General features: G+C 35.9%; 1 protein-coding gene across 4 annotated transcripts in view; it reads right to left on the bottom strand.

Annotated features, from left to right (window-relative positions):
• The window catches only part of LOC149800250 (uncharacterized), a 343,724-nt gene that overhangs the window by 143,363 nt on the left and 182,254 nt on the right, over nucleotides 1-18,107 (bottom strand). The window contains exon 1 of one of the 4 annotated variants that reach the window (XM_089959832.1): nucleotides 14,228-14,435. The exons of the other annotated variants lie outside the window; for them this stretch is intronic. Coding sequence (XP_089815958.1) covers nucleotides 14,228-14,274 — 47 coding nt within the window. The 5' untranslated portion in view covers nucleotides 14,275-14,435. Of the gene's footprint in view, nucleotides 1-14,227; nucleotides 14,436-18,107 lie in introns of those variants that run through there. 4 annotated transcript variants of the gene reach the window in all.

The raw sequence follows: 18,107 nt of genomic DNA, 5'->3' as shown, positions 1-18,107 counted from the left end.
CCTAGTAATTAATTCTCATGTATCTACAGTCATGCTGGATTCCTATGAAAGAAATCAAGGTACAGTATATAGAATTAATTATAGAGAATTACAAATATACACCAGACAGAATGAGTAACATTATTTTTGCTGATACGTGCTTAGTCGTGAGGGAATATGGGCTCGTGTGTGCAGGCAAGGCGATAGGTGCCATTTACCAGCGGACCTGGGTTCAAATCTTTGTAGAGTACGAAATAAAAATTCTTAAACCTGTATGATAGTATTATATATATATATATATATATATATATATATATATATATATATATATATATATATAAAAGAATGATGTATCAGAAAAGATTTCAATTACCCTGTGGTATTTTCGTAACTTATGAGACCAAAACAAATGGTGGAATGAACTGAATAAAGATTAATATCCCACTAAAAAATCAATTTATAAAGTTATAAAGCATGGGTTAAAGTGTGGTGTGCTTCGTTATCCTGGGTGGTGCACATGCCATTATATACATTATTAAGTAATATATACAAAATTTGTTAATCAATGTGTGAATGACCATCTCTCCCTTATACATCAACTCCAGAAATATTGAATTTGCTGCAAAGAATTTCATAAATATTTTATCCTGCACATTCCTTAACACCTGCTGAAAGTTATAAATAATGGACAAGTTACTTTCCAACACAGTTCTTCAATACTGATGCCAATATCCAACATGATGCCTACAGGCACACCAATAAAGGTACATACATGTGAGTCAGTGAGAGAGCACACCAATAAAGGTACATACATGTGAGTCAGCGAGAGAGCACACCAATAAAGGTACATACATGTGAGTCAGCGAGAGAGCATTTGTGTACCGTATATACTTGGATACAAGTCCAACTATAAACAACATGGACCTTGGTCAGCAATCACATAATGTGATGGCAGATCAGGGTCTCTGCTTTTTGTTACATTGACCACTCCTAACATTTAAACGCACAGACCCATTCTACAAGCGCAATTATTTTATGGCAGATCCAGATATGTGCAGCTTGCAGCCTTAATTTCTACACACATCTACATTTGTATGTAGTTGTGTGTGTGATAGAGGGAAAGGGGGGGCGGCGTGTATCTACAACTGACAAATACATTTATAATATAGTGAGATAGTCCAACATTTTATAAATGCATGTATTGTAGGGGAGCATGTTGGGGGTGTGGAAAAACAAACATCTACATGTTGTAATAATTTTCTTCATTTTCTCTGTACATTTAGATTTGTCAAATAATGTCATAAAAAGAAAATAACGATACATACGTTTCAGGCCTTGAAATCATAAACTAGTAACTGATCACATAGACCAGGCCTTAAAATCACAAACTGGAATTTAATCATTCAGACCTGGCCTTGAAATCATTAACTGGGACCTGGCCACACAAAGCAGGCCTTGAAATCATAAGCTGGGACCTGGCCACACAAAGCAGGCCTTGAAATCATAAGCTGGGACCTGATCAATAGACTTGGACTTGAAATCATAAACAGGGACCTGATCACATAAACCCATCCTCACTAGCCAAGATTCCAAGATGGATATTTCAGTGCTTTGGGTCTGTGAATTTCAATGTAGGTGGTGGCAAACAACTGCATCAAATCAAAATCAACTTGTTCAAATTTGAACACTGTTCCTACATGACAAAGGGAAAGGGAGCACCCAACTGGAATGGACTCCAAAATAAGCAATTTTCTGCTGCCAGTCAATGTTTGTAGGAATACATCCTTTTCTTCAAATACACTCTAATGGCTTCCCTCTGGCATGTAGTCATACTTACAAAGTATCATTTTTAAGTCAACTGCCTCCATCATTTTCAGCTGATGTACAATGCACCACTGTTGTATGCTATTGGTTAGATGGCATTAGATACTAAGGAAGGCAACTATGAAATCCTATAGATGTCACTAGGACAAAGCAGTGAAATATCTGATCAAGCTGCCAATGTGTAGATAGGGTTAACATATCAGATCCTTGGCTAGCAAAGATATATACATGGCCTTGACATCATAAGCTGGGAACTGATCATATAAACCAGGATTTGAAATCATAAACATGAACCTGACTTGTGCTTGTCAGTTTGTTTCAATCAAAACAAATTTACTTCTGTAACATCACTTTTGATTGGCAGTTTGTTTCAATCAAAACAAATTTACTTCTGTAACATCACTTTTGATTGGCACAGATCTCGAATTCAAGCTTCAATTATTATTGTCTGTAGGCCAGCTGTATTGCCAAGTACGCACCAATAACACAACTGACTGGTTACAAAGGCAACCTAGAACTTACAGTAAAGGTTCAGGATTGTGTCAACTCATTATAGCACCTAAACTACATTACATATCTTTTAATGCTTATTATTACTGTCTACACTTAAATGTCCCTATTTATCCAGAATTGTGCTTATATGCCATTAAACCCAACACACACACAAATATATATACAGGGTCCTTGGGTGGCTGTGTGGTCTAAAGCGTTAGATTTACTGATAGTGAAATCTCACCTGTCTGTGTGTGTTCGAGTCTCTGGCTCAGCCAATGTGGGTATGTGAGAAAGTTTGTCAGTAGCTTCCTGTGGGTTGATGGTTCTTACGGGATTTTCCCCTAGTTCTTCATCCTTGCCCAGTTATACTGGTCACCCTGATTTACCTATCGTGCACTGAAAAACGCTGTTAAACCCTACAAACAATATGCGTCATAAGCTAAAGAATGACAAAGGCCTTTATGCACCAACAAATTTTGTACCATATTTCTTCAACAATATGCCCGCACTCAAAAGACCACCTTCTACTTAATAAAACTTTTAGCAGACGGGTTTCCCTAAATAAACCCAGCTGCACATAAAAACCGGAACTAATGAAATGTCTACAAATGTTCATCTTGATTTGTAAAGAGTTAAAAATATTTTGTCCTGTTTTTACAATCCCAGCAGCATGAAAAATATCATGCATTCAAGAAATCATTAAAGAAATAATTACAATTGTTTCTTGAAGTGACATTCAGTCTCTGTTAAAATCAATAACTCAAATTCATTTCAGAACCTAACAGTTCTCTAGAATTTGTAAAATATGAAAGAAATACATATCACATTGCTTTGTGCATAACAGTACTGACAGAGCAAGCCTGTGATCCACCATAAACCTTCTGATTACTGGCTTTTTATTTTCAATTCAAAAGGGTGTTAAGCGACCTGTTTATTGATTCTAGCATCATCTAAGTTTTATATTCAAAGAATAGCTGAAAAATTCCTCTCCTGAAATTGATATCCGATATTTTCTAGGTGTACTGACTATAAGAACATCGTTAATATGATACATGTATTACTGTTCATTAAGAAATTAACTGAAACTGGTTTGTGCAATCCAGTAGTGAAAACTTGCAACAAAAAATTAAAAATTATATTTACATTCCACTGCTGATTAGCTTTACATCAAACTCAAGGACTTCTCTACAATAAAACCAACTTTGTCAAAAGTCAAGGAGTCTGCAACACACCCCTGCAGGCTGAAGGATTTTTCAAGGCTGTATACAAGCCATGATAGACTTGGAGTATTTTTTTAAATGCCAGTCATTACTGAAAAGACAAGGAAAATCAATTCCTGGATCTGTGACTGCTGTGTGTGCTGGTACAGATTTTAGAACTGACCACAAAAAAGATCAGAAATTACTTTCCTGACCAAGGTTGAGCATTTCAAAGGATTCAATAACTTTAAATTTCAAAGGATTCAATAACTTTATATTTCAGATTGTTCATGATCAAACTCATATTTATCAGTATAGATGCATCCTGGGTGCGTTCCGGATCACTGCCATCTCACCTCTGTCTGCGTATGTTCGAGTCCAAGGCTCGGCTAGCGTGTGTACGTGGGAAAGCCTGCCAGTAGCTTCTCGTGGGTCGGTGGTTCTTTCCTGGGTTTTCCAGGGTTCTTCCTCCACCAGTTATACTGGCCGCCATATATGGCCTATCTTGTGCTGAAAAATGGCGTTAAACCCTACAACAACAACAACAACAACATCCTGGGTGACAGCAGTTCTGTACAGAAAAGGTCTCAGAATTTTCTGGACCAACATGTGTTTGAAACAAGTGCGTTCAATTCCGCACCAAAATGTCAGCTGCTAATTTTAGCAATGAATGTTCAAGCCTCAAAATTGTTAAAGGACTGAAATTCAATCAATAAAACAATGTCTCTGAAAAAAATTCAGTTACAGAAGATTTTTTTAATACTAAAATCTAATTTTCAGTCAAATCTATATACAGTATACTCTATTTTATCCTCACCTATTTCCAGACTGGATCCCATTTTTCTACACCATTAGTGCTTGTCCTCCACATTCATGGTGTACATTAAAAAATTCACTAAGATCAACACAAAGTTCACGCAGTACATAGATAATGTCTGGCAGAGGTTTATTTCCTCATGAAGCAGCAATCCTACCTAGCACCTTGCTGTTTACAGAATTCTTCCTTTCTCTGGGTAATGGTCCACAAAGTAGACTACAAAACTGAGCATTAATGGACTCTGAAAGAGCCATTGATGTGATGTGACATATCACATACCCCTGCTGACACCAATGTGTTAAATAGGTTAAGAACAGTGAATATAGAAACTCTGAGGCCTTTGATACTGTAAAGAATCTCCTACCTTAAAAATATGTAACGTAGCCACAAATGAGTTAACATATTCTATAGTGCCAGTAAATCAAACTCTTAAAAATACTATCGTACAAGAAAATGAATTCATATGCATTGACACGTACTCAAATTTTATATATGGGTAAATGCAAATAATATGCTGCAAATTATTTTATATAAAATAAATAGTTTATTGACTGTGATAAAAATTAAAAATGGAATTTTAGTCAATGTGGCATTTTTCCTACCCCTGTATGATTAAGAAAGTTTCACCCACCCACTAACCATACATATAAATGATAGCACTTCCCCAGTTTATAATAACATGGCAAACAGTTAAAATGAACATCTTTGACAATAAGCCCAAACCCCCTTTATTAGGCTGCCACTCACATGAGAGATATACTGTAAGTAATGACTCTAGGGTCAAGCACTCACAACTTACACAGTACTTATGGTATGTTACACTTAATTTCCATGGAAACAACAATATGGAATATTGAAAAATTCAAAACACAAAAAGGTACATTTACATTTCTTGCTTCACATGTTAACCAAAATTTAGTAAATAATATTGATGGTTTGAGAGTTATAATCTGGAAAACTAAAATGTTTATGGACAGACAGACAGACAGACATATGGCTCATGAATAGATATATGGATATAGCAATATCTCTATCCTCACCCCGTTATTACATACCAGTGTTATTACATACCAGGGTTATTACATACCAGGGTGAGAATTACAACACACACATGCAAACAATATGACACTCCAGTGAAGATAAAAAATTACAACACAAAATTTTACATTCTGTGAGCAGTGTATACAAAGTGCTGGGTCTAACTTAAAATTTTGACATCATAAAATTGTTTTGGAACACCGACTTAAAGAATACTAACTAATGTAAACAATACTGTACATAACAACCAATACTTGTGAATTGTTCAAGTATTTTTAAAACTCTATGTAACAAAGAATGTACAGGTATAGGTATTTATGCAATTTTTGGCAAAAATCTTGTATGAATATCTATCCTCATGATAAGGGTCATTACACTAGAAAAGAATGGTCAATGCCTGCTGTATCAGTAACAACATTAAAATCATACCTGAACAAATCTTCACAGGTTACACATAACATATACACAATGAAAAAGCTATGATAGGTGTCAGTTTTTTCAATACGACACAATTATCGAGATATCATGGCTTTCTACAACAAAAAGTCTGCATAGTTGATTAATGGCAGTATCGTATATACATGTACTTAAGGTAGAGTAATATCTAATTAAAACGAAGGCCAAACAGTACAATCTAGGTAGGATACCAGGATTTGCAAAAAAGGCAGGGTAATGAAGAATATTAAATTACTTAAGAAATGAAACAATCACTGGGTAATGGAATATTGTCATAAGAGTTTCCCAGAATTCCCAGCCCTCCCTAGCAACCATCAGCATACCATTGTAGTAGATCTGTAGCCGAATGTGTTCATTTTACAAAGTCCTAGTTATATATCAAATAATTTCATTAATTAATTTCACCACTTTATAATACACCTGTTCATAAAAGCTTTTAGATGGTCTCTTTTGAGGGCTTTAAAAAATGTTTGACACCATCCATGAGTATTTAACTTGTAACATAACGGTCATGGGTTAGATCCACCCACTCCCCACCCACCAATCCAGGTCAGCTGCCTGAACACGTCTTTGGAAAAGGTGCTAAGCTGCAATTACCTTTGCATGAAATAACCAATAATATGACTGAAGTAAAACCGAGGCCCCAAGTGGCCGAATGCTCTAAAGTGATCATCATTCCAGATCACTGCCATCTCACCTCTGTCTGCGTGGGTTCACGTCTCAGAATTGGCTAACATAGGTATGTGAGAAAGCTTGCCAGTAGCTTCTTGTGGGTCAGTGGTTCTTCCCAGTTTCTTACTCCACCAGTTATACTGGACGCCATGTATGGCCTATTGAGTACTGAAAATTGGCGTTAAACCCTACGACAGCAACAACAACAACCGTTAAAACTAGCCCAAAAAACAGCACACTAAGAATGTCTGAAATAGTTTTTATGCTGTGCGTGTGTGTGTGTGTGTGTGTGTGACAACTTCATTACAGTTAGCTGATACAGATGTAAATGAAAAATTTTGCCAATATATGCATGTTAATGAACACAAACTACTGTGATTACTATTGATAATATGTAAATGTTAATGAACACACATTGCTAATAACAACAAACTGATCTGTGATTACTCTTGTTAAATTATAATGGTAATGCCAACAAACTGATCTGTGATTACTACTGTTAATATACGGATGTTAATGAACACAAATTGCTTTGTGATTACTATTTTAATATATAAATGTTCATGAACACAATCTCTCCTGTGATTACTATCATTGATATATGCTGGTTAATAAATGCTAATTACTCTGTATGATCGATGTATACGTATTAGTTTCCTTAAATGTCCAATCAAAGTCAAGTCTTATTAAAACCATGAAAGACTTCTTATTTTCAAAACTGACTTCCCAAGCAGATGGCATTTTTAGAGACATTCCAAATAATGTACACTGGCAACAGCTCTTTCAATAACTAGTAATAACAATGATTACCTTGTAAAACACTTGTGATAACATTATAACATAGAAATTGATTACATCCTCCAAGATTGTGAACATGACATGAATAAAGTAACATCTGGGACAGTTCAACGTTCCAATTATAGTGTTTATGTGTATGTGCATGCACAAGTATGTATGTATGTATGTGTGTGTGTGTGTGTGTGTGTGTGTGTATATATATATATATATATATATATATATATATATATATATATATATATATATATATATATACACACACACACACACACACACACACAGAGGTCACACATATCACTTACATCCTATCTAGATGTTTGTGTGGAATGTAATTACCAAACTACTTCTGCAATTACTGTCTTGTTAGAAAAGTGATCATAAATGTGTATTACACTCCATTCAAGTTGTGAAAATATATTCACAATGATTCCTTAATCAATACTTATCATTTACCGATACACATCACATGCTGCGACATCTTTGGATGACAGGCTTAGTAGACAGCTCAATGTCAAATTCCTATTTCTGACAGTATCAAATGCATGACACTACTCCAATCAATAGGACTGGAAGAATGTGACACAACACCTAATTACTTCATACCTAAAAACTGTATGGACAACAGTGAAGTATTCTCAGACTAAACCATCATACAGGTAGACCAGCACGATGTTCTCCTTTTTCTTTTCTGACAGGACTGGTGGCTAGGGTACAGCCTGATAGAAAGTACCCCTTTTGTACTAATGACTATTGCAGTGGCTTACTAATCTATTTTCAGTGGATATTCAACAGTGTTGTTCCCTTGGAGGTTGATACAAAGTTATGTTGACAGCCTGTCCAAGGTCACACAATCCAATTTCTCAGTGCTGTGTATCTTTCTGATGGTTGTTTTACAGCAATGAGCAATACAGACCCAGGTCTGGTGACACAAACACACAAAAATTAACAAGGACTGGCTCAAACTCTACAAGTCTCGACTCCATTCCATGTGTCTAAAATGGCCCTATTACTACTGTACACTCTTTGTCATGTAAATTTGCAATTGTAATTGCTGTACTTCGAAAAGAAATGAACAGAATCATATTAAACTGACTTGAGTGTTTATTATTCTGATCTTAAAACATTTCACGTAAGCAATGTTTCCCTCCAGGTTCCGGTGTCAATCATAGTCCAATAGTTCTAGTAATGTCCTCCTTACTCACTGGATGACTGAGTAATGTTAATGTTCATCAGCATCTGAAGCGTGTCTTTCTTCTCTTGACACTTTTTGTGTTGTTCATAGATGTTTAATATGTTTAACCAGTGTTGCACTACTTAAGTGTTTATGCAGAAATCATTTTTGGATTTGTCTGTACGTTTCATCTCATCTGCACAAAAGGACAGACAACATTTAATCAAAGATTCAGAAACCATCATGGACCACCTATGATCCCTTTCTTAGTTAAAACAACTTTTAAAAAAAAACAACTTAACCCCCAGGTTACAACACTAAGGTAATCGATTGACATCTTTGTGTATTCATGTTAGACGTCATCCATTTCCTCGCCTAGTAGTTAGAGCATCCACCTTGGATGGATGCAGGAGGTTGCGGTATGAACCCCCGGTGAGTCATACCAAAGACTTGTAAAATATGTACAAAGCAGCGGCCTCACTTGGCACTCAGCATTGAGAGGTTAGTGTTAGGACTGGTCGGCCTGGTGTCAGGATAATGTGACTGGGTGGGACATCATGCTACATGTCTGCAGCATGATACCCCAGTGCTTACAACCAAATGTCACACAGCAGACATCGTAGCGATACGACTGATTTTTTTTTAAAGCTACATTAAAAATCCAAAACATACACACACAATCAATTTACTCAGTCATTCATCATTACATCAGTCACAATAGTAGATTGGTTCTGGTTGTTTATGCATACATAGAATGCTGTACAAATACTGCTTTATTTTTCTTTTTTAATTTTTTTCTTCTTTTGAATAAAAAAATCTAAATTTTCAAAAGTGGTAGATTTCAAGTATAAATAAAATGTATGAAAGATGGCCTTAAAAATGGTAGTTCTGTCATACCGCCAATAGAATCACATGTTAAAAGCCAAGTGAGCACTATAACTGTAGATAATCCATGGAATGGCAACATGCCTCACTTTGTACATGTTTACAGCTTTAAATAGAAGTATGAAAAGTAGACAATCTTTATATGGGTATATGGGTAAAAATATTAATACATGGAGAAAAATAACTTACTAGTCTTTAAACAACTTGAAAATATCATTCAGCATTTTGTGAGCATGATCAAAGTTTTCTCAGGCAAATTAGAGGGTTTTATTTACAACAAGCCCAATGGGAACTTGGCATAAAATAAAAAAGGGACCTGGGCTAAAGTTAGAGAAGCCATGGGCATAGATTATTTGAGCACTCATTAGTCTGGCACACTGACCACTGAGCAACCCCATCATTAGTCTCCTCTTACACATGCAGAAGAATGCAAATGATTATCCTAGATGATGAGCATATATAGTAGGCTGTGTTGTGCTGATGATCTACCAAAAAGGGGTCACTTCATAACAACCACCTAACAAACCTAGAAACCAATGACAAATACAACAGGCTGTGTTGTCCTGATGATCTACCAAAAATGTGGTCGCTTCATAACAACCACCTAACAAACCTAGCAAAAGTTGGTCTAAACTGTACACACAGTTCTTCAAGCAAGAGACTGGGATTATAGGCAGTACTTTGACTGATTCACTGCCTGGTGTTCATCAGTACATCAAATATTATATTGTCTTGCTTTGACTGATTCACTGCCTGGTGTTCATCAGTACATCAAATATTATACTGTCTTGCTTTGACTGATTCACTGCCTGGTGTTCATCAGTACATCAAAAATATTATATTGTCTTGCTTTGACTGATTCACTGCCTGGTGTTCATAAGTACATCAAATATTATATCGTCTTGCTTTGACTGATTCACTGCCTGGTGTTCTTCAGTACATCAAATATTATATTGTCTTGCTTTGAGTGATTCACTGCCTGGTGTTCTTCAGTACATCAAATATTATATTGTCTTGCTTTGACTGATTCACTGCCTGGTGTTCATCAGTACATCAAATATTATACTGTCTTGCTTTGACTGATTCACTGTCTGGTGTTCATCAGTATATCAAATATTATATTGTCTTGCTTTGACTGATTCACTGCCTGGTGTTCTTCAGTATATCAAATATTATATTGTCTTGCTTTGACTGATTCACTGCCTGGTGTTCATCAGTACATCAAATATTATACTGTCTTGCTTTGACTGATTCACTGCCTGGTGTTCATCAGTATATCAAATATTATATTGTCTTGCTTTGACTGATTCACTGCCTGGTGTTCTTCAGTACATCAAATATTATATTGTCTTGCTTTGACTGATTCACTGCTTGGTGTTCTTCAGTACATCAAATATTATATTGTCTTGCTTTGACTGATTCACTGCTTGGTGTTCTTCAGTACATCAAATATTATATTGTCTTGCTTTGACTGATTCACTGCCTGGTGTTCATCAGTACATCAAATATTATATTGTCTTGCTTTGACTGATTCACTGCCTGGTGTTCATCAGTACATCAAATATTATATTGTCTTGCTTTGACTGATTCACTGCCTGGTGTTCTTCAGTATATCAAATATTATACTGTCTTGCTTTGACTGATTCATTGCCTGGTGTTCTTCAGTACATCAAATATTATATTGTCTTGCTTTGACTGATTCACTGCCTGGTGTTCTTCAGTATATCAAATATTATACTGTCTTGCTTTGACTGATTCACTGCCTGGTGTTCTTCAGTACATCAAATATTATATTGTCTTGCTTTGACTGATTCACTGCCTGGTGTTCTTCAGTACATCAAATATTATATTGTCTTGCTTTGACTGATTCACTGCCTGGTGTTCTTCAGTTCATCAAATATTATATTGTCTTGCTTTGACTGATTCACTGCCTGGTGTTCATCAGTACATCAAATATTATATTGTCTTGCTTTGGCTACTGAGGAAAATGAAAACATACATTCCTCTTCAGTATAGGGTCATCTTTTATAAAAGTTATATTCAGCCATATCTGGACTACTGTAATGTAATTTGGGGTAATACCTCTAATTCAAACATAACAACACCTTTAAGACTCCAAAAGAGGGCTTGCCATTTAATTCTAGATCAAAGTATAGACAATTTTCAGGATGTAATGAATAATATAAAGATTTTAACAATACATGAAAGAATATTTCTTAGAAAGGCCAAATTGATGTATAAAGTATCCAGAAAAGACATTCCTGTCTATCTAAGCAATATCTTTCACCAAAGAGATGCTGATGCACTCCAAATTTAAGGTCCATAAGAAGAAAAAATTACATTATACCAAGGCCAAAGAAGGAATTGTTTAAAAAAAGTTTTCAATATACTGGTCCGCTGGTATGGAACAACATTCCCAGTGACATAAGGCAGGCTCCTAGCATTTCATCTTTTCTCAATCAATGTCTTAAATGGATGAAATCTTTAGAAAATTGAACAGTTCTAGTACAAAAAATACCGCCTGCTTTTCTGTAATTTTACATCATTTTCATAGCTGAATATTTCAATGCAGGATTATATTTTATGTTTTATATATATGTTTATGTTTTCACTGATGCCTGTGAATGTGTTCCAGGCTTGTTACTTTGAATTTTAAAATTACTTAATTATTTAGTGTCAAGCCTGACTCTTCACATCATGTTGTATATACTGTATATATTGTACACAACAGATAGAAGGCCTCAAGGTAGATTAGTTCTGTAACTAATTGAGTTACCTTCTCTAAATAAAGTCTTTTTTATTATTATTAGTATTATTGCTTTGACTGATTCACTGCCTGGTGTTCATCAGTACATCAAATATTATATTGTCTTGAGGTTACTTCAGTGTCTTGCTCAAAGCCATATTATGGTGGCCAACCCATCTGGCATAGTCAGGTCCGGATAGATAGCAACTGATAACAGTCATGATATGGCATGCCTGAGATTTTTAACATTTCCGCATATATACATACCATTTTACTGCCATGAATGATTTAACTTTATTAAGTAGAAAACTACCATAAAGAATGTGTTCAAATCATCAGAACTGATTAAGAAGTAAATTTATGCATCTTGGCTCTTTGGTGTCATAGTAAGCAGACAAACTTTTCATCTTTTCTAAAAGAAGCAACTCTCCCCCCCCCATGTACATGAATAATTCATGATTAATTTGCAATATCTAGATACAGGCTACGACAGGCTTGATGCAGGTATCTGGTAGGTGAAAACTCTGGTTTTCTCAGGTCTTATTCTCAAAATGAATCCCGGAAAATCTTGGGAATATATTTCAATACATTATTCGGTATAAATATTTAGTTTTAAAGCAAAGATAGCAGGCTAGAAGGAATTTCTTTACTATCAAAGACAACACCGCTCCAGTGGCCTAGTGGTTAAAGAATCCACCTCGGATGCGGGAGGTCATTGGTTTCGATCCCTGGCAGAGTCATACCAAAGACTTACAAAAATGGTGCAATCAGCTGCCATGCTTGGCGCTCAGCATTAAGAGGTTAGTGTTAGGACTGGTCCGCCAGGTTTTAGGATAATGTGACCGGGTGGAAGATCATGCTACATGTCTGTGGCGTGATGCCCCAGTGTTAGACATCACTATAAACTGTCACACTGAAGACATCGTAGCGATATGACTGAAATTTTTTTAAAGCTATGTTAAAAATCAAAATCACACACACACAAAATCAAAGACAACAGTCTAAAACGATAAAAACAGTCAATCACCAACTCGAACGAGTCAGCTGGCAGTGTTTGATTGGTTGAATGCCACTGATGACGTTAGTATAACATTATGAAATATCTTAATGTGGATTATTAATCAGTCAAGTCATTCACGCTGTAGCATTACAATCCAACATACATGATTTAATCAGTAGGCAAAAAAGACCCCAATCCAACAATTAAAAATGTGTCAACAATGACTATGATGTTTGATAAATATAAAACCAGGTCTTTGGCTGAATGACTGCATAAATTGGAGTTAGATGGGAATATTTGATGAACATGTACATTAAAATCAATACAAAATCTATTTCAGTTCATGAACTTGAATTTTAGAAGCCACAACCTGTAATTACCAATAAAACAAGCAAACGTCAACCAAGACAGTCAGGGCTGATGTGAATCCTTTTCTTTCTACATAAAATGTATGCGAGACCCTGACAGAAATGATTGGACTATTTAAATAATGGTACGATTTTAATCTCAATCAACTTAGAGGATTACACTGAAAGTATATAGATATTAGAACTTACAGCGGACAAGTATATACATATACATATTAGAACTTACAGACGGACAATTATATACATATACATGGAACTTACAGATGGACAAGTATATTGCATTACTAATCTATTGAATTTACATACCAAACAAATCCATGCTGATCCGTGTCTGATAATCCGACTTTGGCTATGTTTATGTTATCCACAAAACACTATGTATGTAACAGCAAAAACCGGGAATACCCCTAATGTTATTATAGTGTCCAATTAACTGTCTTACAACTCAGTTGAAAAAAAAGTATTCCACGCAATGACAATGATTCACTAGGAGTATGCAAATTTTAAGTGATAGTGTTGTCTCATTCTTTCTATAGCACTTCTAAAACCTTGTCAACAATGATCATGGAAGAAGCCAATGTACACAGACCTATGTTTACTGGAAATATCCTCCTGGTGATGTCACATCCACTGATGTAATGACTTGTTTGTAATATCAACAACATAAATTTTGTCAACTGAACCACCACTCATCACCAAAACATTCTGAAAGGCTCTGTGTAATGATTTTAAAATGTACTAGCAAGTTCCTGGTCAGTGGAAAAGGTAGGCCATGTTACCTGTACAAGTTTATCTCAGGAGAGAAACTGATAGGTCTTTGAAACATGCTGACAATTCACGGTACATCTCAAAGTACATTTCAACGCTACTCATCTTGACCTCTCATAGATTAATACATCAACACACTTAACATTTCCACATACTGGCTTGGCTAATCTGATCTCTTGCATACCACCAAAATAACGGTTTGCACTATATAGACTCCATGCCAGCCTTACAAAACACCCCCACTGATTAAGTGGTGTTACCTTGGTCCCACTTCATACACTAGATAAACATGAACGCTTTTGTGTCAGGAAGAGTCAATTGCTGAAACAGGTAAAACATAAATTTCTCCCACTGTGCAGGTACATACCAGAAACACCCAATCTAGTGGTGTCCAATCCAATCCAAAGGCAGTATTATCACCAAAACAATAAATGCTGCAATACATAATAAATACCACAGAAAAAACAACAACAGGTATACATCCCTGCAAAGTATAAAATATACATTTTACAAAACTACTTATTATTTCATATATCAACAAGATTCTGGACTTTATTCAACAAAGATTCTCCCAGTCAAGCAGATCACCACAAAACATCTTCTTAATATAATAGTCCACATTACTAAGTATAAATACAAATTTGTCATCGTCATTCATTTCATACCAGGATGATACAAAGATGGTCTTCAGAGCAGAAGATGAGAATATTCAACTAATGAACCAACTACACCTAATTCAACTAATGTACCAACTACACCCAATTCAACTAATGTACCAACTACACCTAATTCAACTAATGTACCAACTACACCTAATTCAACTAAATTACCAACTACACCTAATTCAACTAATGTACCAACTACACCTAATTCAACTAATGTACCAACTATACCCAATCCAACTAATGTACCAACTATACCCAATCCAACTAATGTACCAAGTATACTCAATCCAACTAATGTATCAACTATACCCAATTCAACTAATGTATCAACTGTACACAATTCAACTAATGTATCAACTGTACACAATTCAACTAATGTATCAACTGTACCCAATTCAACTAATGTATCAACTGTACCCAATTCACACGGCTTTATGCTAGATCTGGGAAATAAAAGTCTTCATGTACATGATGCAAACTTATGTGATCATTGATCAAAGAAGCCAAACAATATTCAACTTGAGCTTTCTATGCCAGAATCTAAGTTCGCTAATTCATATCTAATGACACATCAACACATTAAAAATTATAAAGGCTACAAAAGCAGAATGTCTTAGCCCATTTGCAATGTAGCAGTCAGCCCTATAGATTACACCTGGAATGCATTTGTTAGTTCCCATTAAGACCACCATGGCTATTTATGAAACAAGGACTGACCAAGAATTTGCAAATGCCTTGACCCATTTTTTTATTTACAACTTCTAAGTCAATCTTGTAGTGAATCCAACTGTAGAAATAACCGAGTGGTTTGAATAGACAGCAGTTTCTTTGTTTTGAAAAAATGTTGTTGTTGTTATTGTTATAGGGTTTAATGCCATTTTTCAGCACAAGATAGGCTATACATGGCAGTCAGTATTAATGGTAGAGGAAGAACCTGTGAAAACCCCGTAAAGAACCACAGACCCACGAGAAGCTACCGGCAAGCTTTCTCACATATCCACATTGGCCGAGCCTGAGACTTGAACCTACGCAGACAGAGGTGAGATGGCAGTGATCCATGACGGAGAGAGCTTTAGACCATTCAGCCACTTGGGGCCCCGTTTTGAAAAAATTGCTGCCGAACAAAGTGTTTTGCCCAGAGACACACATCAGCTGACCTGGATTGGTCTTATTAGGATTCAAACCCGCTACCAACTGACTGTGAATCTGGCAAGCTAACCACTCTGCCATAGCAGATCCTTATGAACTAATGAAGCTGTCACGAAAAAGTTGCTGATGGTAAAAGTGTATCTATAACAACACCTGAAAGAAAAAGGAATTATTTCTTACACCAGAACTGAGTACTGACAATTCTTAATTCACTCATTTTGAAATTACACCTCCTGTGAAGAAGCTTGCCAGTAGCTTCTCGTGGGTCGGTGGTTCTTCGCGAGGTTTTCCTGGGTTCTTCCTCCATCATTAATACTGGCGACCATGCATAGCCTGTCGTGTGCTAAGAAATGGCGTTAAACCCCACAACAACAACCTCTTTGAAGACACTAATTTCCATTAAAAACCCCACCTGAAAACTTGCTGTATACACTCGCTTATAAGTCAAGTCCAACTGCAAACTGCACAGAACCAGATCTGCCATTGCATAATGCACTGGCAGGTACAGGTCTATATAGTTTGTTAAGAGAAAACAGTACAACATGCAACACAGACCCTGATCTGTTGGCATAATATGCAACAACATATCAGGGTCTATGTTGTTTACAGTTGGAACTGACTTGTAAGCAAGTACATACAGTATTATAACCTTAGCAAATATATCATGCTGAATCAATGATTTTGGCTAACATTTCTTACGCTGGTAGTCCTAAAAGTAACTAGTCTCGGCGAGTGACAGTGATTTCACTAACATCCTGTGACCAAACAAATGACTTCCTCACTGCAACAACATTCTTAAATATCTTTGTCGAAACATCAGGCAATTTATGAGTGTTACTGATATAACAGTTTGGAATACAAATTGGGCCAAAATACTTCTATCATCAAAAGAAAACTATTTCATGCAAGATGTAGTAGCCAAACAATTTTTTCTGACATAAAAGTTAATTTCCCTTTAAATTCTGGACCACCTTGTTGCATTAGCAAGTTTTTCCATTCTGAACCATATGAGTTTTCCACTGTGAACAACCTTGCAGCATTAATTAATAAGTTTTTCCATTCTGAATCACCCTGCTGTATAATTAGTTTTTCCACTGACAAAACCATGCATATATTGATGCAACTAAAATTACTGTCAACCATGTACAACAGTCTGACTGTCAACCATGTACAACAGTCTGACTTTCAACCATGTACAACAGTCTGACTTTCAACCATGTACAATAGTCTGACTGTCAACCATATACAACAGTCTGACTGTCAACCAAGTACAACAGTCTGACTGTCAATCATGTACAATAGTCTGTCAACCATATACAACAGTCTGACTGTCAACCATATACAACAGTCTGTCAACCATGTACAATAGTCTGACTGTCAACCATATACAACAGTCTGACTGTCAACAATGTACAATAGTCTGACTGTTAACCATATACAACAGTCTGACTGTCAACCATGTAAAATAGTCTGTCAACCATGTACAATAGTCTGACCATCAAGCATGTACAACAGTCTTACTGTCAACCAAGTACAACAGTCTGAATGTCAACCATATACAACAGTCTGACTGTCAACCATGTACAACAGTCTAACTGTTAACCATGTACAATATTCTGACCATCAACCATGTACAACAGTCTAACTGTCAACCAAGTACAACAGTCTGAATGTCAACCATGTACAATAGTCTGTCAACCAAGTACAACAGTCTGACTGTCAACCAAGTACAACAGTCTGACTGTCAACCAAGTACAATAGTCTGACAAAATTTACTTTTGAAGGCTATTATCTACCCAAAAAAATAAAGAAAAAACCCAGTATATAAGCTTCAAACAAGAAAAAATTAATTTCAGTAAACATATCCTTTAAGACACGAGTTTAGGTTTTCACTGCATGATAGAATGGGATAGCTCTTAGTAAATCCAGCTACTTCTTAATCCAACTACTTGTTTAATCCAACTACTTTTGCATGGGAGCCTTTAAATAGTGAACAAGAATATTTTATCTGACGCTGTTAAGCATGAAAAATCATTATTTTGTAGTCTGGTATTTTGGGGGATTGGGGTATGGTCAT

The sequence above is a fragment of the Sinohyriopsis cumingii genome, chromosome 5, assembly GCF_028554795.1.
Source record: "Sinohyriopsis cumingii isolate HCF-2022 chromosome 5, ASM2855479v2, whole genome shotgun sequence".
In the NCBI taxonomy this organism is placed as follows: Eukaryota; Metazoa; Mollusca; class Bivalvia; order Unionida; family Unionidae; genus Sinohyriopsis; species Sinohyriopsis cumingii.
Note: the sequence above shows the minus strand (reverse complement) of the source record. Positions and strands in the feature narration are given on the sequence as shown.